General features: G+C 46.7%; 5 protein-coding genes across 18 annotated transcripts in view; 2 read left to right on the top strand and 3 right to left on the bottom strand.

Annotated features, from left to right (window-relative positions):
* Window positions 1-3,583, bottom strand: part of cacna1bb (calcium channel, voltage-dependent, N type, alpha 1B subunit, b) — a 54,489-nt gene extending 50,906 nt beyond the window's left edge. For all 12 annotated transcript variants that reach the window (XM_052051052.1, XM_052051053.1, XM_052051057.1 and 9 more), the window contains exons 1-2: window positions 3,450-3,583; window positions 1,118-1,257 (exon numbers count right to left, since the gene is read on the bottom strand). In XM_052051052.1, the coding sequence (XP_051907012.1) occupies window positions 1,118-1,257; window positions 3,450-3,542 (233 nt within the window). In that variant the 5' untranslated portion in view covers window positions 3,543-3,583. The remainder of the gene's footprint in view (window positions 1-1,117; window positions 1,258-3,449) is intronic.
* Window positions 3,584-5,592: 2,009 nt separating this feature from the next.
* Window positions 5,593-8,271, bottom strand: LOC127591225 (androgen receptor-like). Its single transcript, XM_052051140.1, has 3 exons — window positions 7,762-8,271; window positions 7,372-7,669; window positions 5,593-6,056 (listed from the first exon to the last, which is right to left on the bottom strand). The coding sequence occupies exons 1-3, from the start codon at window positions 7,820-7,822 to the stop codon at window positions 5,663-5,665; spliced, it is 753 nt and encodes a 250-aa protein (XP_051907100.1). The 5' UTR covers window positions 7,823-8,271; the 3' UTR covers window positions 5,593-5,662.
* Window positions 8,272-8,551: 280 nt separating this feature from the next.
* On the bottom strand, window positions 8,552-25,958 carry LOC127591185 (histone-lysine N-methyltransferase EHMT1-like). Of its 3 annotated transcripts, none has more exons than XM_052051069.1 (26): window positions 25,813-25,958; window positions 19,253-19,340; window positions 18,545-19,065; window positions 18,043-18,271; window positions 17,782-17,930; window positions 17,319-17,477; window positions 17,119-17,190; window positions 16,900-16,999; window positions 16,108-16,236; window positions 15,587-15,864; window positions 14,977-15,212; window positions 13,891-14,097; window positions 13,713-13,795; window positions 13,525-13,631; window positions 13,319-13,441; window positions 13,065-13,166; window positions 12,623-12,727; window positions 12,371-12,525; window positions 11,997-12,167; window positions 11,647-11,791; window positions 11,475-11,552; window positions 11,252-11,367; window positions 10,878-10,964; window positions 10,510-10,588; window positions 10,153-10,328; window positions 8,552-9,640 (listed from the first exon to the last, which is right to left on the bottom strand). In XM_052051069.1, the coding sequence occupies exons 3-26, from the start codon at window positions 19,010-19,012 to the stop codon at window positions 9,451-9,453; spliced, it is 3,744 nt and encodes a 1,247-aa protein (XP_051907029.1). In that variant the 5' UTR covers window positions 19,013-19,065; window positions 19,253-19,340; window positions 25,813-25,958; the 3' UTR covers window positions 8,552-9,450. The 3 variants fall into 3 exon arrangements, with proteins under 3 accessions (XP_051907029.1, XP_051907028.1, XP_051907027.1); XM_052051068.1 differs by lacking the exon at window positions 25,813-25,958 and adding an exon at window positions 23,026-23,195; XM_052051067.1 differs by lacking the exon at window positions 25,813-25,958 and adding an exon at window positions 21,033-21,179.
* On the top strand, window positions 23,656-25,130 carry LOC127591233 (microtubule nucleation factor SSNA1-like). The gene is made up of 3 exons (XM_052051149.1): window positions 23,656-23,955; window positions 24,237-24,436; window positions 24,806-25,130. The coding sequence occupies exons 1-3, from the start codon at window positions 23,904-23,906 to the stop codon at window positions 24,896-24,898; spliced, it is 345 nt and encodes a 114-aa protein (XP_051907109.1). The 5' UTR covers window positions 23,656-23,903; the 3' UTR covers window positions 24,899-25,130.
* Window positions 25,948-27,178, top strand: LOC127591234 (microtubule nucleation factor SSNA1-like). The gene is made up of 3 exons (XM_052051150.1): window positions 25,948-26,085; window positions 26,557-26,756; window positions 27,067-27,178. The coding sequence occupies exons 1-3, from the start codon at window positions 26,034-26,036 to the stop codon at window positions 27,157-27,159; spliced, it is 345 nt and encodes a 114-aa protein (XP_051907110.1). The 5' UTR covers window positions 25,948-26,033; the 3' UTR covers window positions 27,160-27,178.
* The last annotated feature ends 181 nt before the right edge of the window (window positions 27,179-27,359 follow it).

The following is a 27,359-nucleotide window of genomic DNA, read 5'->3' as shown; positions in this document are numbered from 1 at the left end:
AAGAGAGTAAGAGAGAGCGAGAGAGTGATGCATTTCCTCTCATGGAGTGTCCAAAAAAAAAAATGGGGATGACACCAACAGATGTGAGGTTAAAATCCATCTAATCTTCCGTTCTGCTCCGTAGGGAGACCGAATGGCTCGTAATACAGATAAATGACTTTGAGAGCTTCGATCGTTTGATGGTGAAGCGGCGAAAGCTGCCGGGATCACAACGGGAACACCTTGCCGTGCGAGTGGCACTCACTTTGATCCGAGCTCACTCTGGAACACCTTTGAGCCACGGCCGCCAGTCTCAAAGGAGAGCCACGCCGAGTACCGAGACGGGTTTTACACACACGCACACACAGACGAGCAGAACTCTGATCACACAAAGGTACGTGAGCGACTGTGGTTGCCGAGCAACCAAACGGAGACGCAATACTGCATAATCGAAACCGTTGAAGTTAATATTCTCCGATATTGACCTTACAATATGCAGTTCTTGTTCGTATCCAAACCAGGTTGAATCTAAAGTCGGCCACGGTATGACAGAAACTATTTGATTTTGTTTCCGAGGCATCGTTTGATCAAAATCATGCCCAAGATAGCCATGAATTCAAAATCTCGGGGTAAAGTGAACGCATCTTTTGCCCATCTAAGGAGACGATGACATGGAAACTTCAAGCAGCATCCCAAACCTTTTAAAAAGTTTGCTTCGTTCCTCCTTCAGTCTGATGACCACCAGCGGGTGGTCAAGTCACAACATCTTGCTCTTGAGAAAAAAAAAAACTAAATTGACATCCCGCCGGGAATTGCTAACAACTCTTGACCTGATGATTGCTTAATTTGAGAGGCAACATCTTCACTTCTCGGATAATAGGAAACATCTCCAACTATGCAAAGACCGAATTGGCAGCCACACCATAACAGGAGCTTCGGGGCCGCTCAAAGTTCATTAAAAAAAAAAAAGCTTTTTTGCTGCTGTCAGCATTGCAGACTTGTTGAATATGGACGACGTCTACGCTAACCCGTCTACGGCGACGCCACGACATTCCGTCATGAGGCGGCAACAAAAAAGTCACTCTCTCACTTTGCGACGCCCACATACAAGCCGACACCCGGCGGGCAAAGGACTCACCCCGTGAGGACGACCACAAAGTCCATTACATTCCATCCGTTACGGAGGTAGGAGCCTTTATGGAATGCAAAGCCCAGGGCGATGATCTTAATGGCCGCCTCGAAACAGAATATTCCGATAAAGTAGGGCTCCGTGTCGTCCTGCGGAGGGAGAAAAAATCAAAGTGAGACAGAGACGGAGAGGGGGGGGGGGGGGGCGAGACCATGAGAGTGACAGAGGAAGGCCATTTAAAAAAAAATACATCTGGATGTGTGTGTTGTGTGTAAGAGGGCGGCACTTAATGAAGCGTAAAGTGAAAGAGGGGCATGGAGGAAAAAAAAAAAAAAGATGACCCCGTTCACCATCCCAAGCAGTTGTGAAACTCTGTTCTCTGATGTTAAAAAAAAAATAAAAATTAAAAATGGAACACAAATATTTATGCCCATAGCAGGGGGAGTATTAATTAATACAAAAGGAAAAAAATGGGGTGGGAGGTGGTGGGGAGGGGGGCATCTTAAAAGTGTATCTTGCAGCCATGTTGCACAAAAATAATTTGGGCAGAATTATTTTGGAGAGCAGAAATTAATTCAATGGGGGAAAAAAAAGGGACCCCAGAGAGAGTTTGGAGGAATTATATCGAGCAGGGTTGATATGGATGCCGATTTAAATGAGCTCTGAACCTGAAGCAAGGGGGGGGGGGGTAAAAGTTAGACGTAGAGTCTCCTTAAAAAGTGGATCTTGACGCCGAATGTTATCATGTGCAACCACCTGACAAAATAAAAGTGAGGAAATTCAACACACATTTTTGTTCCACCATCTACATGTAGAGATTTTTTTTAATTGAAAGCATTTGGTTCAACTCACTCACATCGTTTCCATTAAAATCAAATTTGAGAAAAAAAGGTGCCGAGGTCTGAGGCGCACCCAAATGTTGGCAAGCAGGAGAAGCACTGAACGAGACAATCGATTTCACTCAATGAATGAAAAAAAATTCAAACACCTAATCAAAATCTTTTGAAAAACTGAAATAGAAAAATTAAGACGCGAAAGGGGGGCCCTGCGACATCAGCCAAGACTGAAAGCAAGCAGGGAGCTAAATACAAACAAACTGACGAGACAACAAGGCACACCTGGACAAGACATGAGTGGTTGGAAGGAGCTGATTGGTCGGCTGGTGGAATGGGTGGAACCCCCCCCCCCCCACACACACACACACACCTCAAAAATTTAGTAAGACAGGATATGGACCACAAGAAAACCAAGCCACTAACAGAACCTCTTGAGCCTACGAGGGAATCGCGACCTCTGGATATGAAAGTCAAACAACCAAGATTGTTTTCATCGCATTGTTAGCAAGAGTCCGTAAACGTAACTTTACTTGCTGCATGAGCCGGGAAAAATCGCATCAAAGATTTCTTCCCAGTGCCCAATTTTCAGGCAATTTTGAGCCATTTTAATCGTAAGCGTGAATGCGGCGACATCACGTTCTGGCTACAAGCCAGTCGCGTAGCAAAAGTCCCTTTGGACACGTGAACCGGTCGTGGAGCCAATGGCCCCTGCTCACTTCCTCAGTCGTTAATTCAACCTGCGCTGATTAAACGGCTGCTGGCTTCAGGCCATCGTCGAGGCGAAAAAGGCCGAGCCCACTTTGTCAAACAAGTCGCATTGCCATCCCGGGTCTCGACTGCTCGGGGCAGTTTTAGTTTTCATAAATCCACGTGAAGCTTCTTCCCAACTCTGGTTAATTATTAAGATGACCCCAAAGGGGTGAGTGGCCATTCTCATCTCTCCCTACGCCACACTGTTTGTTGTGTAACCCAGTGGCATTGATCACAATCATTCATTCATTCATTCATTCATCTTCCGAGCCGCTTGATCCTCACTAGGGTCGCGGGGGGTGCTGGAGCCTATCCCAGCTGTCTCCGGGCAGTAGGCGGGGGACACCCTGAATCGGTTGCCAGCCAATCGCAGGGCACACAGAGACGAACAACCAACCACACTCACACCGAGGGACAATTTAGAGTGTTCAATCAGCCTGCCACGCATGTTTTTGGAACGTGGGAGGAAACCGGAGCACCCGGAGAAAACCCACGCAGGCCCGGGGAGAACATGCAAACTCCACACAGGGAGGCCGGAGCTGGAATCGAACCCGCTACCTCTGCACTGTGAAGCCGACGTGCTAACCACTGGACTACCGGGCCGCCCTGTCTTCTTCCCAACTCTGGTTAATTATTAAAATGACCACAAAAAAAACACCGCAGTTGCGCCAAAATGAGTAAAATGCTTTTCTCAGCAGTAAAAGCATAGCAGCTGCGACTCTAAAAAGAAACGCGTGTAGGAAGTCGAGACTTACCAGGCGCTCCGACATGGGCGTCTTGTCGCTGGCAGGCAGATGCTGCTCCAGGGCCAAGACGATGCAGTTGGCGATGATGGTAGCCAAGATCATGTATTCGAATGGAGTGCCGGGGGGGTGGGGGTTAAGGAGCACTTGAAAGTCAAGCGGCAATTCATTTCATTACAACATGAATCATTAAAACATCATCTAATGGAATCCAAAGTAGACTCGATAGACAAAAGTCAATTCATTCACCGGTCTGGACGACACCCAGGATTTCGCGCTGGATGTTCAAGCTTAAGGTCGAGAGATATTTATGATACCTGCAGGAAAGTCAAGCGAACCAAACACCCGCGTATCAGTTTTCCGGTCGACCGCATGCTGCCATTAAAAGTCGCGGCTGACGGACGTTGCGCAAGTGGGTCGCGGCACACCCTGGACCGGTCGCCTGTCAGTGGCGGGGCACATGCAGATAATCAAGCGTTCGCACTCGCATCCTATTTTCTAATGCGCTGTTCCTCACAAGGGTGGCGGGGCATGCTGGAGCCTATCCCAGTTGTCTTCGGGCAGTATGCGGGGTACACCCTCAATCGGTTGTCGACCAATCACAGGGCACAAAATGACCAACAACCATTCATTCTCACACTCACACCTGGAGGACAATTTAGAGTGTCCCATGAATCTGCCATGCATGTTTTTGGAATGTGGGAGGAAGCCGGTGTACCCGGAGAAAACCCACGCATGGATGGTGGAGAATATGTAAACTTTACACAGGAAGGAATCAAACCTTGTACCTCAGAGCAATGAGGCAGACGTGCTGCCGCTTGATTAAACCAATTTTTTTTTTAACTTGCTTTCATTTCTACAGGACATGATGTCAAAAATGCACAAATTATCATTCCGTTTCTGTTTTTGGCCTGTATCATGTCGAAAAAAAATGAATATTCCCGCCTTGTGTCCAATTGCACAACGCACGAATGCGATCCAACGCACTGGGTTTACCGACGAATCCTCGAAAACGAATGACGAATGCCGTTGCATTTTGATTGGAGCGCAGTAAAGCAGAAAGCTTCAATCGTGCTCCGGTTGAAGGCTTTCGAGAAAGAAAAAGAGAGAGAAAGCAAGCAAGCAAGCATCCTATCCACGTGCTCATGATCCTTCCAGATGGTTGACCATTTCAAACTATTTTCAATGGGGGGCTCATTCTCGCGTTCCATTTTTCACGAGGTTATTGCCCACGGGTCAGCTCCTATTGAGAGGCAATGCAAATGCAGAGAAATAACACGTTAATGGCCCTTGACGCCAAGATGGCGCGTTACCGCTCGGAAAAACACGGGAAGCCGACCCATGTTCAATTCTGTGGGGAGGAATTGAACGTGGAGAGAATTTACAACGGGGGCGATGTTGTATGGCAGCGCTTATGATGGTTAAGATTGATGGATTGCGTCACATCACGTCACATTTAGCCTCATGAAGCTCATGCTTGCTATCCATATGGCGTTTTTGAAAGGGCCCAGATTTTGCTCAGTGATTTATGAGCAAACACGCCTTGTTAATTCTGTATTTTTAAAAAAAGCACAAATTTCATTTCCATAATGTATTGTGTATTTATTCATAACTACACACCGATAAAAACAAGCTAAGCGTCATTTTGTTGTGGGCCTGGAACGGATCAATTCTTTTTCCACTACTTTCAATGGGAGATATCGTTTTGGTTCGCCGACAATCTGAAATGTGTTGATGACGATTTTCAAAAAACGATTTTGAGAAGGAAGCAAATGTAGCGCTTGTTGTTTAGAGTTGGCCAAACAAGACTCGGTGAGTGACTGGAGCATGTTTCGTTGCAGCCTTCCCAGCGTGGCGTGGAAGGCGGCGTGGGCGACTTCAGCACCATGGAGAGAACTCGCAACTCATCGCGCGTGTGCCTTTCTTTTTTTTTTTTTTTTTTTTTTTCCTCCCGTTTCCACCCACAACATGACGACGTCATGGGAGGGCTGACTCGTTAACGTCGCCCCTTTTCCGTTTCACGTTGCGCTCCATCATTTGAAAACGCCAGAACGGTGCGCGTTTCGTCGCGCGTGCTGCTGCTGCTATTTAGGCACCATCGATGCTAATCAGAGATAAGCACTGGAGCGACAGGTGCAACCAATGTTGCGCGGCGGGACGGGGGGGGGGGGGCGACACATGGGAGGCGACTTTTATTCTAGAGAGCATTATTCGGATTTTTTTTTTTAAAGGCCCGCATGCTTGTAGATTTCTACTGAGTGGTGATGTTGCACAGACTCGGTGCGGTACGTTCGCAAAGGATATGGCCACTCCGTTATACGTTTGGCATACTTCCTGATCAGGTTGTCCTCCCGGAAGATGAAGAGGGAGCGGTTGACAGTCAAGCAATTTTGCTTGACGGGGTTGGGGTTGTAAATGGCCATCGTCCGGGCCCTTTGGGCCATCGACTGCTTGTACATCCTCTGGCCGCTCGGAGCGCCTCCACCGCGGGCTCCCCCTCTTCCCGCACCCGGCGCTCCTCTCCCTCCTCCTGCTGCTGCTCCTGCGCCGCCACCGCCGCCGCCGCCGCCGCCGCTTCCTCCATAGCGGGTGGGGAGATCGTCAGTGAAACGAGCCATTCTGCGAAGGCGCAGATCCAACAGGGAAAATCCAAAGTGGTTTCAGTGGAAATGGAGGAGAGACGCATCACAACACAACGCACTTCATCCACCACAAGCACAGTTGTTGTTGTTGTTCTTTAGCTTTGGGAGAGCAGTGGAACGTGTTTAATGCTCGATTCTTTCCGCTGATTCATCCTCCTTCAAATGTCAAAATATTAAAAGTTAAAAACAAACAAGAAGAGAAAATGACTCGGGCTGTAGAGATGAGATCACTTCATTGAAGCTGTTGCATCCACGGCGAAGAGAAATCACGTCTCCACGTCATGTCAGCATCTTGACTGCGGCCAAACACCAGTTGAAATGTCGTTCGCTTTTTTACTCTCTCTCTCTTTCTCTCTCTCGACAGAGAGGGTTGGGTCAGTCCAAAAAGGCGACCATCCCTCTTGCGCCTTCCTCCTGGCTGCGAGCAACAATGACACGAGCAAATGTGACGCGAGCGTTGTCCTGTGGATTGTGTTTGATCACTCCCTGGGAGGTGGGGAGGTGGGGGGGAGGGGGGTGCGGCTCAGAGCTCCACGAGTCCCCCCCCCCCCCTCGGTGGAATAGGGGAAGAGCTCACGTGATCAACGCGGGCCTATCGCTGAGCGGAGCGCTCAGTCTTCCTTCCTTTCATCGGTCTGCTGGCTGACTCCGGGAGCAGACAACTGATGAAGTTCGAGCATTGGAGGTGGAAGCAGGGGCGATTCGAGGAGCAGAGCAATTCAATGTTCTCCCACTAGAGGGCGGCACTTGAATTCCAACCGCACCGAGAAACATGTTCGATCAACACCTGTTTCAATGCGCGAGACAATCAAAAGAGTAGAATCCGCGAAGGTGTGTCCAATCTTATGGCCAGAGGAGACAATGCCGAGTGTATTGTTGCTTCACATGATTAAAATGCACTCAAATACACCACCACAAGCCAGTCCCCGCTTCTGGAACACTAATTACCAGTGGGATTTGCTTTATGCACTCTGTTTACCGGAGATGACGTTGATGTTTTTTAAAATTAGATTGGCTTAATGATAACTCTCGCGGAGCGATTGCGGGAGATTCGCTGGGTTTCCAAAAAGAATAGATGCACTGAAATGCACAAATAGTTTTTGTGCATGCCACATTTGCATGTTGATGCATATCACATTTCAAATTTATAGCGGGAGAAAGCGTTGACACCATTTCACAAGCTTTTGCGCGACAGCCATCTAGTGGTTCATTTGACACACTGCAACACATTTGAACCGCGTGCTGCCCCTGTTACATGAACGAGCAGTTTTTGGTTCACAGGTGTGATTTACCTGTCTGGCCAACATGGCTTCGTCTCCATCTCGTGCTTGTGCACAATGTGACACGACCCCTCGCCGGCCCCCACTCTGCTGGCTCCATCCAAATGTATGACGTTGTCATACTTAGTCGTGTTGGCGGTCTCGCAGTGTTTCCATGAAGGTTCGACATCTGCGCCAGGCGCCCGCCCGGGAGACTCCTTCGGCTGTTGTCGGAGTGGACGCCTCTTGTCACCCGCCAGGGCCCAGGTGTCCTCGTACTCGGCCCCCAGGGTCAGCATCCGCCATGAGCTAAACGTGGCTGAACGCAGTGCTGAGGAACACAAGACGTTCAATCGTGGTGGCAAATAACTCATAGCATCTTTGCACTTGACAGCGTAACGGAGGAACCGAGTAAGAACTTACCGTAGACCACAGTAGATCGGGTCTCTGCCCATTTGGAGGAGTGAGGAACTTTTCTCTTCATGGCCGTTCCAAACTAAACTGGCACAAGTGGATGGAAAGTGAATTAATGGCACGTGTAGCAAAGTTCTGCCTGCGGGCAGGCTCCACTTCCAGGGGAGGGCCTCACTCGGACAGACACGCACCGGTTTCTCTCATTCTGGAATGCGGAAAGGCAGCTTCCTGCTCAAGCGTGTTTTGAGGACCTTATCGTCGGGAATCCTCGCGGAGAATTTCCTCTGGGTTTTGTTATCAAAGGCTTCCAAGTGTTCCTTTGGGTAGCCAGGAAGGGAGCGATCATGGGGACATTTGTAAAAAACTTGAAAAGCGTAAAAAGATCACATCTTTGCATTTGTCACTGCATTTTGAAGCCGATTCGCTGATTCTAGTTTGCACTCCGGTTGAGGACGTAATTAGAACGTATCCCTTATCATGTCGGGGACTATCAATCAATTGGACTCCATAGCAGTAGCTATGTCATAATGCTAATCAAGCCGCTATCTTCTCAAAGTCTGCTCTTTTTAGCAGTCAATCGCATTCCAGGTCATTTTCACAATCGGAGAGAGGCAAATATCATCCTAGTCTTCACTCTCTGCCAACTTCCTGCAGGCTCCAATCGAAAGATATTTCAGTCATTTTTGTTTCAAGGAGAAGAGCAAGAAAGTCATCTAACTTAAGATCTTATGCAGAAGCAAAACTTGGTCGTTCACGGCGGCCAAGAGGAAATGCGACAAGTGAGGCAGCGCAGAAGAAATGCATTAGTAGTAAATTTATTGAAAAAGATACAACCAATTCAAATGCTGCTTCACGGTCCATGAATGTGTAACAGGAAAAAAAAAATGGAACTGCATTTTTTTAACTCGTTTTTTCAATTTGACATTTTGCACAACCGCACTTCACTACTGACGCTTAAAAAGATATGTTGGGAAAAATCATGGAACAAAAATATGAACAGAATCACTACAGGTACGATAACAAAACTGGAAATAAATCCGAAGATTAAAAAAAAGCGCAAATGTCTCTTATCTTACAAACCGTGCTCAACGAGGTATTGAGCATCTTTAAAAAAAACGAAAAAAACAAACAAACAAAGCACCATTTTTGTTACTCCTTCTTTGTTTAAATCAGGTCTGCATCAATTGTGGGATGTTTTTCCACACAATTAAGTTGCCCTCAACAAACAAGCTTTATAAAAATGTCACTTAATTTGCCTTATCAAGGTAGGACGCTGCATCCCAGTCTTGAGTAAACATCCAAATGAACTTACCCTGGCGTGATATGTCTTTGTCCAAAATGTTCGGCAGTCTTCAAAAGGGGTGGGAGGGGGGGGGGGGTGACATGATGAACTGATAACTTAAATGTACACATACGCTCATTCTGGCGGAATGGTTCTTGATAACCGACAGCGACAGGACAAGTTTTTTCCCTTTCCGATGATGTTAAATATGAAAAGTGAAAAACTGCTTTTAAATTGTCCCTCGTCGTGTGTTTGGGGTGATTTTTAGCGTGGTGTCAAACCGGAGCAGAACATTCTTCAGGGGGGCGGGGGCGTCCAACTGTGCATCTCGCAAAAAGTGTCATCGGTTGGTTGTTGGGGCGGGCGGGCGGGCGTCCTCGGGTCCGGGAGACGTGACGTGCGTGGGGCAACGTTTTTTAAGAGGGGCTGGGGGGGGCGTCGGACGAGCTGGTGTCAGGGGAGGCGCTGGGCTGCTGCCGGCTCTCTGGCGTGCTGTCCGCCTGCAACGACGTCATGGCCGCGGACGAGTACTTGCACTTGGAGGAGCCGCATTCGCAGCTGAACGCCTTACTTTTCACTTCCCAAAAGTGGTCGCCGTAGTTAAATCTGAGAAGCGGGCAAAAAAAACAAGTCTTTCATGCGGACATCAATCAAGCGTCGCCTTTTTTGGCTACGTGATGTAAACAGATTTCGTATCAGCGCTTCATATAACCAGCTGTAACGGTGGTGGTCAACTGGTGGCCCGAGGGCCCAATGTGGACCGTGCCCATACTCTGTGTGGGCCTCAATTCATTCAAGGGACCCCCTAGTTTCCACCCGACATTTTAAAAAAAAGTTTGGTTTTGTTTTTGGGGGATTTGATGCGAGTGAGTCCACAAAAATGCATATTGGATCTTTATAAGCATTTTTTAAAGTGAATTTTCCGGGCTTTTTTTCTGTGTCTTCTTAAACTTTGAAACTCCCTTTGTAGAACAAAATACAGTTCAAAGAAAGGTCAAAATAAAAGTAATCATGAACTTAATGATGCAAATAAAAATAATTAAAGATATGTTCTCTAGAAGAGATCACTAACTTGAAATGAAATAAAAGTCGAGAATTTTAAAAAGAAGTCTTCTTACCCAAGCTCTTCTCCCGCCTTGATGTTTTCACTGGCAAAGAAGGCAATGTGTGGGAAACGCAGGTCCTGGTGTGTGGTGAACACTCGGCAGGCAAACAGGTTGGGCTCGCACATGTGGTTGAGGAACCGACTGATGTTTCCATAGAAACGCGCATCGATGCAGTAAAGATCTTGTGGCTGAGAGGCAAACAACAATTATGTCAAACAAAAGATGGATGAATAAGGCCACGAATGAAAAATAAGCCACACATCAGACATGGTGGCTTTACTTTCGGAAACCAAACTGATGGACAAATAAAGCAGCAATTTCTTTTTAAAAGCAAGATCTTTAAAAAAAAAAATTGCGAATGTACTGCACCTTGTCATCCAAACTGAAGAGGTACGCATCATTTTGCCTCATCTCAGCTTCGGCTTCGGAGATGATCTCGCCGACGTACCTGTTGACAAGCAGGAGTCAACTTCACTCGCATGCCAACGCCACTTACAAAGCCGCACTGCAAAATATTGCCACAACTGCTCTCTTGTCGAACCCGGACGGCATTCCGTGCGACGATCACAAGCAGGCACGCTCGTTAAGTACTTGTTCGTTATGAAGGGCCGGCTTTGAGAATCGTGCCGGTGCGCGCGTCACTCGGGTGAGTGAGGTATAAGCATCAATTCAAATCTTGCCAGCAGAGTGAACTGAAAACTTCCCCTTTCAGTGACAGGATTTAGTGAAAGACTTACTCGCATACAAAGGTCCCTTGCGGTATGTCTTGTAGCGCTCGGACACCCCAGCCCTTCTTACTGGTCCGAAAGAGCTCAAGTCTGGTCCTGGGTAACATGACATGTTATTGCTTCTCACTTGTTCGATTCAGATATTTGAATAGTTTTCCTCAAGCAACAATCTACTGTATTTTTCGGATGATAAGCCGCAATTTTTTTTTTCATTGTCTGGCCGGTCAGTGACTTGTATATAGAAAAATTAAGAGCTCGGATTGACACCCGTTTTCTAGTCATGTTCTTTGGCGGGTCGCAATTACCACTGGTGGCCACAAGGAGGCAGAGACGCACCAATAGCGCTTTTGCAGTTGAGATACACGCATACTTTTTTTTTTTACCTGAGTCCGTTTTGCACCACCCTGTTCTTGCAGGTCCTCCAACAGGAACAGGCGTGGTTACACTCAAAGATAAGCGGGGGCTCCTCACGGCAGAATTCAGGGAGAAGACAACCGCCCTGAAAGTTGATGAGAATGAGAAATAAAAAGCCAAGTCGACAGCTGCACTTAGGTTATCTGGAACCATCTTTGATCCTCAAAAAAGTTCTCTTTGACGTGGTCTTACCGCATCATACCAGCAGCGCAGACTGAGCTGTCCGCACATGCAGACGCTTGAAGAACAGTCTTCCTTGCAAACGCAGTACTGTGTTTGTTGAGGACACGCAGAACGATGAGAAAGCGGCGATTTGGAAAACTGAATCGGGACAACCCGCTTGAATTTGGCGCGAGAGCTTTACCTGCAAGTGTGTTATGTTTCTATCGATGTTCATCGGGGAGGTGACGCAGTTTTCAAGGATGTACTTGTAGTCGTCCGGGTAAGGCTCACCGTCGACGGCATTGACACATGGAAGGGGAACTCTCTCCTGCCCGAGGGCAATGTCGCTGTACAAAAAGCACGCGCGCGCGCACCGTTGGCTGATTTGGCAGTTTTCCCAAAAGCCCCTCATCTTTCTGCACTGCATTTGCCATGTCATCGTCATAACAACTCCTAGTTAGTGTTTCCCTCTTTTCACACTACTTGAGTTGATATGAAATCTTGCAGAAGACTTTGAATTTAAAAAACAAAAAAGCGCAAATCAAATTGAACCTGTGAAGGCTTTTTTCCATTGCTTGAATGAACCCGACGTTCTTGGCGTCCTTTTGTCTCCTGTCGGCCTGCAGGGCCGCAAACGTTTTTGAGTTGTGGCTGCAGCAGTCGGGAGGCGCTTCTCCTTCGCGATTCTTTCGGGAAACATCTGCCCCTCGAGATAGGAAAAGTCTGGGGGGCAGGATAGTTGACTTTGTAAAATTTTTTTTTTTTTTACAACGCGATTCAAAGCACGTATAGCATTGACGCCCAATGAGACTGCCACTTCAACCACGCGGTGAAATAACAATTCAGCGAGAAAGGGGCAATGCCGGGATTCACAGCAATCCGTACGTAGCGCGAAAATAGAACAGCTTCACACAACGGCAACTTACACAACACAGTCCAGGCGATTCTCCCGAGCAGCGATATGCAGAGGAGAGTCCCCGTGGATATTTACAGCGTGGAGATCACAGTGCGCGTCCAGGAGCAGCGTGGCGATCTCAACGCTGCCGGAGAACGCCGCCCAGTGAAGAACGATGTTTTCTTCCTGAAATTTTGACCGCCAGCCTATAATTACATGTTTGATTTCTTTGTAAAAAAAAAAAAAAAAAAAAAATCCAAAGTGTAGTGTGTTTTTGAGCAACCTTGTCTCTGATGCTGATGTCAGCTCCTTTGGACAGAAGCAATTTGACCTGGTTCACATGTTTGTACTCCGTGGCCCAAATCATGGCTGTCCATCCGCCATCATCCTGTAGGATGGGCGAAGGGGGGGGGGGGGGGGGGGAGAAAAGCAACTTCTGAATTTCCCAACTGCCAAGGTACTGTCGGCGCTCATCATAATCAATAAATAATTACAAAGTGTGTCCCTCATTAAAACTACCAAAGAGAACACGTTAAGGTTGAACAGAACGTCCTTGAATGTTGGAACCGCTGGATTAGATACAACCACTAAACAGAAACAGAGGAATTTAAAGACAGCGGGGTTCTAAACGTCTAAATGTAAATTCTGGCCGCAATCTATTCGGGAAATGTTGCCGGGCAAAGTCCCAAAGTAACTCAGAATTGCATTCAGAAGTGTCAACCGACCTGACAGTTGATGTTGACGTATCCCGTACACAGGAGGTACTCAACAATGTTGTAATGACCAGACTTGGCCGCTAGGTGGAGACATGTGAACCCTTCAACATCCTGAGCGGAAAGGAGAGTTTAGTCCTGACCAGTCATGTGTCACTTGCTCAAAAAAAAACAACACATCAACAAATTTGAAGGTGACTGACAACAGCGCCATCAAACTCAGATGGGCTTCTGTCATCTTTCTTTCGCAAGTGATGGCGACAGACCTTGTGCATGGCGCTGGCTCCAGCTCTCAGCAGGTACATGACCGTCTCCATGTGGTTGTTTTCGCAGGCGTCCATCAGCGGCGTTCGATGATCTTCGTCGCAGCTTTCCAAGTTTGCGCCGGCCTTTAAGTGGAGAAGCATCCATTCGTTTGTAACTATGGCGAACTATGTGACTGCAAAAAGTGTCTAAGGGGATAAGCTCTTACTTGCACAAGCATGTGGCAGATTTCCTTTTGTCCACCCTCGGCCGCAGCATGGAGAGGCGTGCGTTTGTTCTGAGACTCCATCTTAAAGTTGGGGTCGATACCGTCCACTGCATACGACATGAAGATGGAAATCGTTTCAGCACATTTCAATGAGTATCCGGAGGGAGTGGATAAAGGTTAAAACTCACCCAGCATGAGCACGACCTTCTTCAGCTCTCCCTGTTTGGCCGAGAGGTAAAGTTGCTTTGGGTGAAAACGCAGCTTCTTGGGTCTAATCCAAACACATTCATATGAATAATTCCGAATGCCCGGCCGGGCCTCGCGTTGGACGTTGACCGAATTCATACGAAAGCGATGAAAACATACTTCTCCGTGTCAAGAGCAACGAGGATGCTTTCAAGAGTTTCTCGAGGAAGAACCGGAGAAGGGGCTGTGGCTTCGACGTCGCCCAGCTGTTCCGTACCGCCGGAGGATCCCGAAAGAGCCTGGGAGTCGAGCCCCGGCGCCAAACCAGCGCAAAGCGAGCTGTCTGCTCTCCCGTTGCCGTCACTCGCCACAGCCGGCTGTAAAGAGCTGGACATGAAAACAACAGTGCCTTTAATTCAACACCGCGCTCCGTCCCATCCTCTGAGCCATTTACTCTCACTCCGAACAAAAACAATCGCTGAAGATTTCGGGCGGACAGGAGTGCCTTCCACTCATGTGTGTAATGTGGCTTGTGACCAGGTCTGTCACCTCAATTTACATCGAGCCAATGTTCACTATTAAAATGAATTGAGATGGCATTAATTATTGCCACCCTCCTCCCCCAAAAAACGCCACCATTTTGTTACATGTTTTGATCAAGGAAAATAGCACTATAAGTGTATAACATTCATTCATTCATTCATCTTCCGAGCCGCTTGATCCTCACTAGGGTCGCGGGGGGTGCTGGAGCCTATCCCAGCTGTCTTCGGGCAGTAGGCGGGGGACACCCTGAATCGGTTGCCAGCCAATCGCAGGGCACACAGAAACAAACAACCATTCGCACTCACACCTAGGGACAATTTAGAGTGTTCAATCAGCCTGCCACGCCTGTTTTTGGAATGTGGGAGGAAACCGGAGCACCCGGAGAAAACCCACGCAGGCCCGGGGAGAACATGCAAACTCCACACAGGGAGGCCGGAGCTGGAATCGAACCCGGTACCTCTGCACTGTGAAGCCGACGTGCTAACCACTGGACTACCGGGCCGCCCAGTGCATAACATATTTTATTTAAAAAAAAAAAACAAGCTGCTTATTTAGCGTCACATGCAGATAACATTGTACTACTTGTATTCCTTTCAAGTGGGTGGAGCCTATTTGATTTCACTCTATATTTCCGAGTTTGACTGTTGTAATTGAGAAAACGTGTACATTGGGGGGCGGTGCCACCGCATTCGGTAAGTCAAAAGGCAACGCAGGTAATTTAACCTTCCGGTAGTGGTGTCCGCTCGGCCCTCGTGGGCCGGCCCGGGCGGAGCTGGCCCGTGAGCAGGTGTGGGGGGTACAGTGGAGGTGGTGTCAGCCTTGGCGATGGTAACCTCCTTGGCCTTGCCGGCCTCCTCCCCGCAGTGGGGGCAGAAGCTTTGACCTTTCAGCACCGAGGCACAGGCACGGTGAAAGCGATGCGAGATGTTCATGTCTGGTTGGCACTCCATGAAGGTCCCCTGAAGAAAAAAAAATAACAAAAAGACTCAACTAATTTCATTTTGAACAATAGGTGCGTCACCTCAAAGGAATTTATGTTCAGGTCCCTTGTCAGAGGTCATCATTATATTTCTTGACTGACTTGAGTTTTTTCCTGGCTAAGATGCTCACCGGTTACAACCCGATTTAATGTCCTTTTTGCCATTTGCCCAGTATGCAATTGCATAATCGGATGACAATACAATCTATTTCCAAAATTTACATCCCAATGAAGAACCGCATGTTTTTCCTTGGCTCTCCAGCGGAAGCAAAAGGCCACGGGCAAAAGTCACGTTGCAAAATAATTCCTACGGAGGAACCGGCTGCAGGATATCCCGTAACGGCGCGTACTCACAGCCCTGCAGAAGAATCCGCAGCCGGGGCAGCACTGGTGCTTGACCATGCCGTTGCGGTGGTCCTCGCATAGAACGAGCAGCTGAACAGAGTTGGAGGGACGCATCATTTCTTGTTTCAAGACGGCGCCCTGGCAGCGGGTCAATTGTCCATCGACGCTCTCCGTAGCCATGCACTTCCTGTCAGACAGAATGAGAATCTCCCGACTCTTGGGGGTCTCCATGCGGCAGCTGCACAGTGGAAGCTCCTGGGCCTCCTCCACTGTAGAACTCGATCTCTCTGCAAAGACAACGTGTCATTTCTCGACATCGTATTCAAAAATACTTGAGTTCGTATCGGCTGCCAGCGGTGCATAAATAAAAAAAAAGTTTTAGGATGGATATTTATTTGATTTTGCAGACGTTTGTAAAAATGTTGTCATGATGGGTGTGCTGTGTAGCGCTTTGACAGAAAAATACTTTTGCAATAAAACAATGAATACAGTATCTCATTGGATGCGCTCCTCCTGTCTTAGGAACTCACCTTTAGCATCTGAACTAGCGTCAGGCTCACGGAGTGAGAGTTCGTCGGGTGGTGTGATCGCAGAGTCTTCATTTCTGTCTTCCGAGTGCATCAGAATTGCAGCTGGAGGCTCAGATAAGGACTCTGGGTCTGGGCAGAACAATAAAAGTCGGTTGAAAATGGTCCATTATGAAATCATGCACGTGTTTGTTTGTTTATTGAACATAAAACATATACAGTAATAATTTGACAGAAAATATATAAGAGAGAGTCTACTTTGGGGTTTATCTTAGTAGATGATGGAATTCTCTGAAAAGAAAAGCTCATTTTAAAAATATTATATTACCAACAAACAGGTAAGCCTCACATTTCAGGGGGCACAGGCTCAAACCCACGTGTCGGACTTCCTATGTGGAGTTTCGCATGACCTTCATGTGCCTACCTTTATTTTTATTTTTTTAATTAAAAAATATCAACTGGATGAATTTCTTCCAGTGTTTGGATCTTTGCTTTCAAATAACAATGAAACGGTTAGATATTCTGGTATAAAAACACACAGTGCGTCTCAGCTTTGACAAGCCTATCATCACCCCCCCCCCACACACACACACCCTCCGTATTGGCCTTTGCCATGTCATTGTCCATACTTGCGCAAAAAAAAACCACACACAACGAAGAAATCCCAGAAAACATAATAGTACTTAGGAAAAAAACATTAGTCGACAAGGAAGATCAACCGATGCCGGCAGCCGTCAAGTCGATCGACGAAAGAGGACGAGCGGGGGGGGGGGACGCAGTGGGACTTGTTGCTACCTTTCTCCATTGCCATCCTCTTGCATTTCCTCGATGGCTTGAGCCAGGCATCGTCTCCTTTTGTTTTCCTCTTTGACTTCTTTAGACTGGACTCGGTGCTCTGAGGCAAAGAGAAGTTGAGTGATGAGACTATTTCGGTGTCGGAGAAAGAGAAAATGGTTTGAAGCTAGTCGATTAAAAAAAAAAAAAAGCAATTTGTTGCCTCCTAGTCGGTCTTACCAAGTAGTCTGAATCTGTGCCTTCCTCCTCTCCATCTTCTCCAGATTCGTCAGAATCCTGCTCATTCTCCGCCTAATGACAAGTTGAACCGCAAACATTTCGCACACGTGACCACCGCGTTGGTTACTATGCAAAGGTCAATTCCAGCTCTTGCGCAAGTTCCGTGCATTGAGATTCGGCATTTTCTCGGCAAGCCTGACCTGAGACGCAGACTCAAATGTTGGACTTGTTTGCGCGATATCAGTGCCGAGTTCCTCTCCTTGCGACTGTTGTTCCTCCTCCTCCTCCTCCGAGTCCAGCTCATCTGACACTTCCTCTTCCTCAGATGCATGATCCATCTTCTCGCCATTTATATTTGTCTGGGAATTCAGAGAAAATGTGGAAAATATCAAATATGATGCACTTATTGGGTCTGCAAACATTCGCTATGCCCGCTAGGAATTAGCGGGCATAGCGCTAATAGCACGTAGCGAATAGCACGAGATTATTATTCCGATGACTCTCCTCTCGCATCGCGCGTAACGTCGTCGTTGTGAATCGGCGCAAAACTAGTGAGCGGCGGTCGGCCATTGGTGGCAGAACCACGAAGGCGGCGTGACGGCTAAGTGGTGTTTTGCTCGTGTCGCTCGGCGGTGAAGTTTTCTGCGCACTCTTGGCACATACCTCGGGGCTCTTGGCATTCGGGTGTACCACCTGAAACATTTCCAACATTGTTGTCTGCCGAAGAAGTTTACTTTTCTTCTTAGGAACCAGGCTGTAAATTCCCATCCTTCTCTTCTTCTTACGGGAAGAGAGCCCCCCCGTGAAGAGGTCTAACATCAAGAGACAAACAAACACAATGATGACTGGTTATTTTCATTCCAAGAACCCGCCCCCCAAAATCCATTTGGTGGTGTATCGGTGCGTGTTGATTGCATCTGGAACCTGCGAGACCCTGTTGAAGTTTGGAGGGCGATGACGCGAGCGGCGGGGAGGAAACTACAGGAGTTGCTGGTGAAGTCGGCGAAGCGGTTTGTGCTGAAGCTGGCAGATCCGAAGGATTCTGAGGTAGATGGTTCTCTGTTGAGCACTGCTGTGAAGGGTCCGGCGTGTCGGATGAAAGCGGAGTTTCCATCATGGTGTTCTTTGCTTCTCTTAATTCCTTCTTGAGAAGCTGTCGGCGACCAAAACAGAAATGGTGAGTGTTCTGAATAGGGGGGTGGGGGGGGGGGGGGGGGGTGAAACGTGCCTGAAAATATGGACGCGGTGTTTTTGGAGTGAATGCACCGTTTTTCCCAGTAGTAACAAATTTTAGTGCCTATTTGTTTTTTACATAGGAGGGAATGACGATGAAGGGCTCAGACTACAAAAAAAAAACTAAGAATTTGAAGGAAAAAAGAAACATTCCGAGAGAAAAAAAAACAACAACAACATTGTAATCGTTTACCTTTTGTTCCAGAGTGACAGCGGGCCTCGACATGGTTTTGCGAGCTCTGTGTATCATGATGGTTGTTGAAGCGGTGCTAGTTGCGGCCGTGCCATTTTTAGAGTCTATTGTCTCCAGCCCTGTTGTAGTTCCTGTACTAGGGTCGGTCCTTAGTGCGCCTAAAGTCTGAGGGGACCCGCAGGGTGAGGAAGGGGGAGATTTGGTCAAGTGTACCCCTGTGGAGGTGTTTGAAGGTGGCCGGTTAGTCCTGTGGGGGGAATTTGCCCTATCGGGCGTGGCTTCCGAGCTGTCCTCCTGTTGCGGCTTAATGAGAATAAATCCATTGCTCCCGGTAACAGAACCGTGTGGCGTCTCCATGTCCGACGTACCATTTTCATTGACCGATGCTAACTCCGCGCCGCGGCCTGTTGTCGAAACGTACGTCGGGCTGTTGTGCCTTGCGTCGTCACATTCGGTGCCATTGAGCATCGGTTCTGTAACAGGAGAGGAGGCCAGCCTGTCCACTTCTGCTTTGCGTTTTTCTACGGGTCACAACCAAAGGTGTATCATTAGATTGGAAAAAGAAACATGTTCAGCATTGATCATTTTGTTTAAAAAAAAAAAGTCATTTCAACTGTCTCATCTTCCTCCATACTTTATAACAGCCTTGGGTTGGCTATTACTATAATTTAGTTGTATTTGTATGTCACGAATAAATACCAATGATACCTGCGCCTCCATTGTTTGCCAGGTCCAGTCCCTCCTTATTAGAAGGTTCTTCACCTTTGTAAACGTTTCCTTTGGCAAGACCAGTGGGCTAATGGAAGAAGAGAAATATCAGAGTAGCCTTCTAAGTGTGTGCGATTCAAGAAATGCATTTTGCTGTACACGTGAATTATCATGAACGCTGGCCACTGTCGAAAAGGAGTGATTGCTGGGGGGGGGGGGAAAAAGCAGCAACGTGAGAAAAATGACACAGGGTCCACGTTGATGTTATCAAATGTGACATTCTATGCTTTGCTTCGTCGTTACGAGCCTTTCTCATTTCAGTCAAACCAGCCGTTCCCCCATAAAGCCATGCCGTCTGTCAGGCAGCAAAAACCAAGATTGCTCTTGACTGTTTTTCTGCTCTTAAATCGACAGAAGCCCAACCAAATGACCTGCAGCCAAGAGAACTGAACGCTGTATTTCACGGCTCATCCACTCGATGTATGCGGAACCAAGGACTCAGATAGGACAATCATCGGAAACGTCGGCATTCCGTCAACAACCACAACAGAGCTCTCCAAGACGCCACGTTCCATTTACAGAGCCGTACTCCAATGAGTCTCTGAGCCAAGGGTGAACAAGCTCCATGCCAGACAGCGGCAAGGTCAGGCCCATAGAGTCAGACTTAAAGTGGCTCCCAGAGAACGTCTCGACTGAGGGGGGGGAATTCTCTCAGGTCAGTGGTCAGAAAGATCCGAATGTGTGTGCCAAGGAAAAATAAGCCTTGGGTTCATTCTTCCCATGGACTGGGAAGAACCACTTAATGAAAGACTTTGTGCTCTTCCCTCCCCCTAGTGGTGGACAGTTGAATATTTGCCATATCAGGAGCGAGAGGGAGGGGGAAGGGAGGCAGAGAGGCCTGTCTGCAGATCTCCGCCATTTCGCGACTGGATTGTTTACCGCCACAATGCCGGCCATCGCCGCAGTTTTCCACTCCATGGGGGAACGTAGGGGCCCCCCCCCCCGGATGCCAATGCTCACCTTTAGGGAGGCTACTTTAATGAAGTTGCAAATGCCAGTCAAAGATCAAAAGTACAGTTTTTAGGATGACGTCTCTGAATTCCACATCAGAATTCAGGTTTCAAAAATGATGACTTTCCAACAATGGAGCCTTTACATACACACCACGGAGGTAAGATTTGCTCTGATCAAGAGCTCACTCATGACCTGTCCTTAAATGTAATCCATTGCTCAGCGAGTTCACATTTTCTCTTAACACATTGAGGTCAGAAGTCACGACTACCTTAACAGCTACAAAGCCAGTGGCAACATGTCACCATCACTCCTAAAATGAAACAATGATGTGGGGGGAGGAACCTTGCATTATATTCAGCAAACGAAAACAAAAGCTGTGTTCCTGACCGTCCAAAACAGTAGTGGCATTTTCAACTCGGAGCCATACAGTTCTCTGAACACAATCGAATAAGATTATTCGAAATGGCGGGTCCCATCAAATCTAAACAAAATCAACACCGATGACTGCTCCTCGAGACTCGAGAATGAAGTCGCATCACATATTTCATGAAAGAGGAATCAAAAGCAGCCGCAGCAGCAGCATTTCTTAAAAAGCAACACAAAAGCACAGCGGCAGTGGATTCTGGTATGAAACGTAGGAGAGTGCATGGCTCCCAGAAAGAATGACGCTAGGCAATGAATCTGCTCAGTCGATTCCGAAGCAACCAAGTACAAAGAACAGAATGCAACCGAGAGTGCCTTTTGCGCCTCCCATGAAGCACCATACCTGCTTTCTTCTCTTGGCCTCCACCGAGAAGAGGGAGCCAGGGAGAGAAGGGAGAGCAAGGTTGACTGAGAGCGAGAGAGCATGCGCAAGCGGGCAGATCGTTCCTCTTCCTGCCCCCCCCCTCCCCTCCATACACATTCACCTCGGCATCCATGTGTCATGGTGGCTCCCTCTGTTGGTCCTCATCTTCAGACGTCCCGACAGAGAATACGCATTTGAATTCCCGACATTTCTTTGAGACCGCAAGAACCCATTGACGTCTGTCTCCGGATGAGTCACCTTAACTCACTGACGTGTATCAAAGAATCAACGGAATCACTCATCGCGTTTCTTCCTATCGTGAATCTGTTATGGCTACACCCAACATGATCTACGGATTTCACTCAAAATGTCGGCCAATTATTATGGGGTGGTATGTTTGCGAGAGCTTGTGTCACAAAAGGAAAGATTCAATTGACTTTTTGACACACTTGAAGGGTTTTTGAGCGCATGAATATTTTAGCCTATCCCAGCTGTCTTCGGAGAGTAGGCGGGGGACACCCTGAACTGGTTGGTCGGCTATTTTTTTCAGCCTTTGATGAGCTGGTCAGAGCAAGTCAAGTTCGACTAGCAAACAAAGTCTGGAGCATTCTGCACACATTTAATCATCTGCATCTACAGTGTGATGTCTATTTATACTTTGGTTGATCGATAAATATTGATTCTGTATGGCTCCGGGTGACGTACGTGGCACAGTTACGCGTTACTTGACTGTGCTTTTGTAAAGTATTGTCGGTTTCTGCAATTGTTATCAAATCAAGTACATTCTCACCGAAGGCGCGGGTACCAAATGCACAGCCCGATGACGCTTCAGTGAAAATAAAACAACACAAATACAAACAAGATGTAGTCTTTTGAATAATGCATGAGGTTTATAGAAGGCCAACAACTATTAATTAATATGTTGCAGAAGACCAAACCATGACCATCAACAGATAAGACCTTCACCTTCCACCTTTCAAGTGAGTCGATGCAATCACAAGGCATAATGAGGGACCCCTTCCGCCCCCCCCCCCACCGCACCCCAAAAGGCAATAAAAAATACACGAAGGCTTATGTCGATGACTACATTCCGTGACATCTATCTTTTGTCATAACAGAATGACTGTATTTTGTTTTCTGTTTTGAGTCAAGTTAGCCCGGAGTGGTTAGCCAAAGCAGAAAGCCATGACAATAACACGCCAAACAAAATATGTATAACAGAGGAAGCATACTAAGGTACTACAAAAAGAAGAAATAAAGTGATACCTGTTTAATATGCGAGGAAGAACGAGGCTTATGAGACGGTGCCATGTGTTTACAGTGGAAGCTGCTCATCCTTCAATGTTGATGTAGCTAGCATAGTGCTGCTTATGAGCCATAGACCAACAGAGCCAAACATTGTAGTGTATTCCTTCGAGTATTAAAACAGACTTTCACTTCATTTTCATTTGAATGAGGCACTAACCAAGCGTCTTCGAAAACATCACGTTGCTCGTATTTATGCAGTCTGCTAACTAGCAAAAAGCTAAACGGCAGTATGCAATTAGCCACCACTCGCCGGTAAAATTCAACACCGACAAATCGTGAACGGCGTTGTTTCAAAGGGCCAGAATGAATCCCGCTGTGGTTTATTTTGAAGGCTTAACGCAGACAGGAGTAAGATATTGCCTTGGACATGGACCATGTATGAGCAAGACGGTGAGCTTAGCACAAAACGCGCCCGGACACACCATTCAGGTTCCGGGGCGCGGGCGCAGCATCTTCCTACACGTTCAGCAGCTCTCCGGTAAGCACAAAAGCAGGAGAGCACAGGCTGGCAGCGGGAAATGGACACAAACTGACGCCTACATTAAGACAATTCTCCAGCGTTGCCACGTAGCCACTGCAAACGGCGGAGTCATACATTCTTGGCAAGTGGGAACGAAGCGAAAAGTGAAGCAATCTTGCAGTTAGATAAGATTCACTCACTCACCTCGGTCTCTGCCGAAGCCATGGTGCCTGGACCTAAGCTCCGCCCACGTGCGATGACGTCCCTCAAATAGATTCCTCCCCCCGCCCCTCCAAATGATGTGATATCACACCTGAGTCTGTCTGTCTATCGCGATATCACACCTTAGTTAGCGACCAGTTCAGGGTGTTGTCTGCTTGAGAGGCATATAGGGGGTGGCTTCAGGACAACAGTGGGTGGCCCAACCAGAAAAATGGCTGTGCACTGATGCTCACCATTCCTCGCCAAAGAGGAATGGGCGAAACTGCTCAAAGAGAGGTGTGCTAAACTTGTGGCATTATATTAAAATCGATTGGAGGCTGTAATTACTGCCGAAGATGCACTCGAGATTTAACAAAAGAAATACCCCTTCAGATCGTCGTCTTGGGTGGTGGTGTGTAGAATTTTGAGGGGAAAATTAATTCATTCCCTTTTCAGGTGAGGCTGTAACAATAAAATTTGAACAAAAAAAGTGAAACGGTATGATTACCTTTCCGATGCACTCTCTCACTCACTTTCACGTTCACGGCTATCGATTTACTCCACAAGCCAGCAAACTCTTGTAGTTACCATTCCAAGTCAATGGGTGGCGAAAATGTACCAACTTATTTAAACCACGAAGAAGTAAAAGAGGAAGTAGCAGCCACCAAAAAATGCCAACGCTGTGCAGTACAAAATCTGGCTGAGTAAAACCTTTTTAATTTATATTTATAAAATCACACATATGTCTCGTTGATTTCCGACGCTCTTTGTGGGGGGAAAAACTTTAAAATTATAGGTTTGGCGCACCTCAGCCCCGTGCTTTGAGTTTGTAGTTGACAAGTTTGAGAGAACCGTAACAACGGTTGTCAGCTGACTTCAGCATGGCTCAACAAGCTGCTGCTTTGCAGACCTACAACAATGAACTCGTCAAGTGTAAGTGGTTTCTGGACTTTCTTCATCTTTAATTATTTTTCTGCACAGAAACCAGCCAATACATTACATTTTGGGGTCTTCCAAATTTTACCCTTGGCATTCATTTAAATTCACTATTGGTGATCGTATTTAGATGCAAGTACAGGTATAATTCATCAATAGATTTAAAGTTACATTGTATCAGAAATTAGTTCCGGAAATGAGATGAGAAGAAAGAAAATATTACATTCTAGCTTGTTTTGAGGCCGTCCAGACGCAATATTATTTCCCCCCCATCGCAGGTTTTGATGACCTGTGCTCCAAGCGAGAAGAATTAAGCCTTCAGATCAAGCTGGAGGAGGAAGAAAAGGAACGACTTCAGCATGACATCCGAAGCCTCTCGGAGAAGCTGAGCAGAGTGAATGAAAGCCTGGCACAAAAAATGGCTGCATACAACACCATCGACCGCACCATCGCAGAGACTGAGGGTGCATACACCAAGGTGTTTGTCCTAATTCACATGCCACGTGTCTTGAAGTTTATCTCTGGACTGTTCTTTCACACTTTGCCTTTTTTTACTGTTTCCAAATTGGAAGGAAATGTACTCACCGGAGACGCTGGTTATGGCATGTATATTTTAAGACCCAAATTCAAGTCTGTTGGGTCAAAAAAAATGGTAATAACTGGCCCAGGTGTTTTCATTTGTCCATAATATTTGAGTAAGGCCCACCCTGTTGATGCTGACCTTTTCAACTGGCATTACTATCAAGCCAACGGCGCTCTTATTAAAGAAAAACAAAGCACTTTGCTGTGCAAACGCCATCTTTGATCTGCTGATTGTTTCATGTAATTTCCTGCTCTCCTCATACAGATCTTGGAGAGTTCACAGTCCTTACTGAGTGTCCTGAAGCAGCAAGCGGGAAACTTCAGTAAAACCTCAGAGCCCCGGAGGAAAGAGCACTGAATTTGCGGAGGAAGTGCCTCATGAAAGACTGCACAAGGAACTGTTTCAAGAATTTGGATTTGGTTTTTAAGTTTTTGAACTAATAAATGTTTAATACTGTCCTCTATAGTGTCAAAGTTGACTCGATTGCTAAAACGCACTGATGTTCCTTCTCTAAATTACTTGTTTTAAATCATCTTCCCAAATCTTTTTTTCTGTTCCCATGCCAGATCATTAAAAAAAGGGAAATATATTTATTACCTTGTTATTAAGAACATTGACTCGAACGCCAAAATGTATGCACTTGGCCACAATTCCCCTTTAAAAACAAAAAACAAAAAATTAACCAACTTGTGATTTCAGAAATACTTTCCAGTCAAAAACGTGATTTTGATATGGCAAAAACACGTCTGCCTTTAACAACCAAAGTGCATTTGGCAATTAAGTTGAAATTACAATCCCATCATTTAATAACATTTAGTTTCAAGTACCATTCTATTGTTAGGCCAGGGAGTCAAAGTAACACACACTACCATTAATCTGAAAAGGGCTAACCGCTAAATGTTACTACAAAATACGACACCGAAACTTCAAGCTGGTCTTGACAAAAAAAACCTGTCAGAAGTTTTGAAAGACTTTCACGCGATTGAATAGAAAAATGTCTCAAAATTTCAGCTGGCGGTGTCCTTCTGGAGGAATAAAACATCCAATTTTTTGATGACCCCTATCGACTACGTTTCGATATTTTTAAAATTGGACTTTTTGAGTTGTTCCTCTACGTGGTAAAAGTTGAGAGAAACTGCGTTTGCGTAACTGCGCAATGACATCATCACGCAACGCCAACGTCATTTAGCAACTGTTAGCAACAAATAGCCCGTTTTGAATCATCCGACCACCACAAATTGTTCCGTATGGAGACGCTGTTCAATGATTACCTGCGTGTGGGCGGATTTTTCTTGTGCGGCTCTTTCCTGGGCACGGATGGATCGTCGCTGATTCCAAGATGAAAACCCCTGCAGGGTGCACTGGCCTCACTTTGCGTACTCTTTGAAAAGTGACATCAAAAAGCGGTGTGATTTACGTCAGCGGAACGAAAGAGAATGCGGGACCCGCGTCCCGTTCACACGCGGTCGAAGCGACTTGACAGAACTCCGCCATGAGCCAACAAGCTGCTGCTTTGCAGAATTACAATAACGAGCTCGTCAATTGTAAGTCTCCCTGCTCTTGATCGGCGCCCCTTGCCGCAGTTAGAAGGAATTCATTCCAAATGAATCAATGTCCTTTTTTTCCCCTCTTTTCAAAATAACATGCGTCTTTCCAGATGGGTAAAGGACAGCATCCATCCATCCATCCATCCATCCATTCATTTTCTAATCTTGGCCTGCAAAAGCCTGACAACAATCCTGATCATGGAATTAGGACATTGATCACCCTTTTTGTTTTTTGTTAGAAGGAATTCATTCCAAATGAATCAATGTCCTTTTTTTCCCCTCTTTTCAAAATAACATGCGTCTTTCCAGATGGGTAAAGGACAGCATCCATCCATCCATCCATCCATTCATTTTCTAATCTTGGCCTGCAAAAGCCTGACAACAATCCTGATCATGGAATTAGGACATTGATCACCCTTTTTGTTTTTTGTTGTTGTTTTTTTGTCCCCTCCTCCCCAACCCCTGAAGGTATCGAGGACCTGTGCTCCAAGCGGGAAGAGTTAAACCGTCAGATCAAGCTGGAGGAAGAGGAGAAGGAACGACTGCAGCATGACATCCGCGTCTTCTCCGGAAAACTGAGTAAAGTCAATGAAAGCCTGGCACAAAGAATGGCCGCACGCGCCACTTTCGACCGTACCATTGCAGAGACCGAGGCTGCATACACTAAGGTGGGCTATTTTTACAACTATACTGTTTTTTGTTTTGTTTTTTTTTGCATTTACGTACTACCATCTATAGTCCGTACTAGTTTAGCACTTGGTCAAAAAATAAGACCTCATCACTGACAGATGACTCGTCAGACGGGGTTGAGGGCCACTGACAAGACGTTCAAGAAGCGGGAAAGTCAACCATCAGGCCATTTTGAAGGGCTCTTTGGACCGGTCGCTAATTCCTGAAAGTTAACTAACAAGCCACTGCCGCGTCTATGAAAGGAGATGAATCGGTTTTGAAGTTACTGTTGCCGCTCTTCTCCGACAGATCTTGGAGAGCTCCCAATCTCTGCTGAGCGTCCTGAAGCACGAGGCCGGAAACCTCAGCAAAGCCTCAGAGCCTCGCAAGAAAGAACACTAATGCAGGGAAGGGTCCCAAAGACGTTTTCAGACTTGGACTAGAATTTGGATGGTACCGAATGAGTAAAAAAGACTGGATTGGGGGGGGGGGGGGATGGTAACATTTAACGACATGTTTTTTTTTTTTTAAAGGGAACGGAACATGCACGTTGCAATTGTTTGTTGCTATTTCTATTAAAACGGATTGGTCACCCTGACAAC

The sequence above is a fragment of the Hippocampus zosterae genome, chromosome 18 (assembly GCF_025434085.1).
Source record: "Hippocampus zosterae strain Florida chromosome 18, ASM2543408v3, whole genome shotgun sequence".
NCBI classification, from domain to species: Eukaryota; Metazoa; Chordata; class Actinopteri; order Syngnathiformes; family Syngnathidae; genus Hippocampus; species Hippocampus zosterae.
The sequence above is the reverse complement of the archived record's forward strand: the minus strand, read 5'-3'. Positions and strand labels throughout refer to the sequence as shown.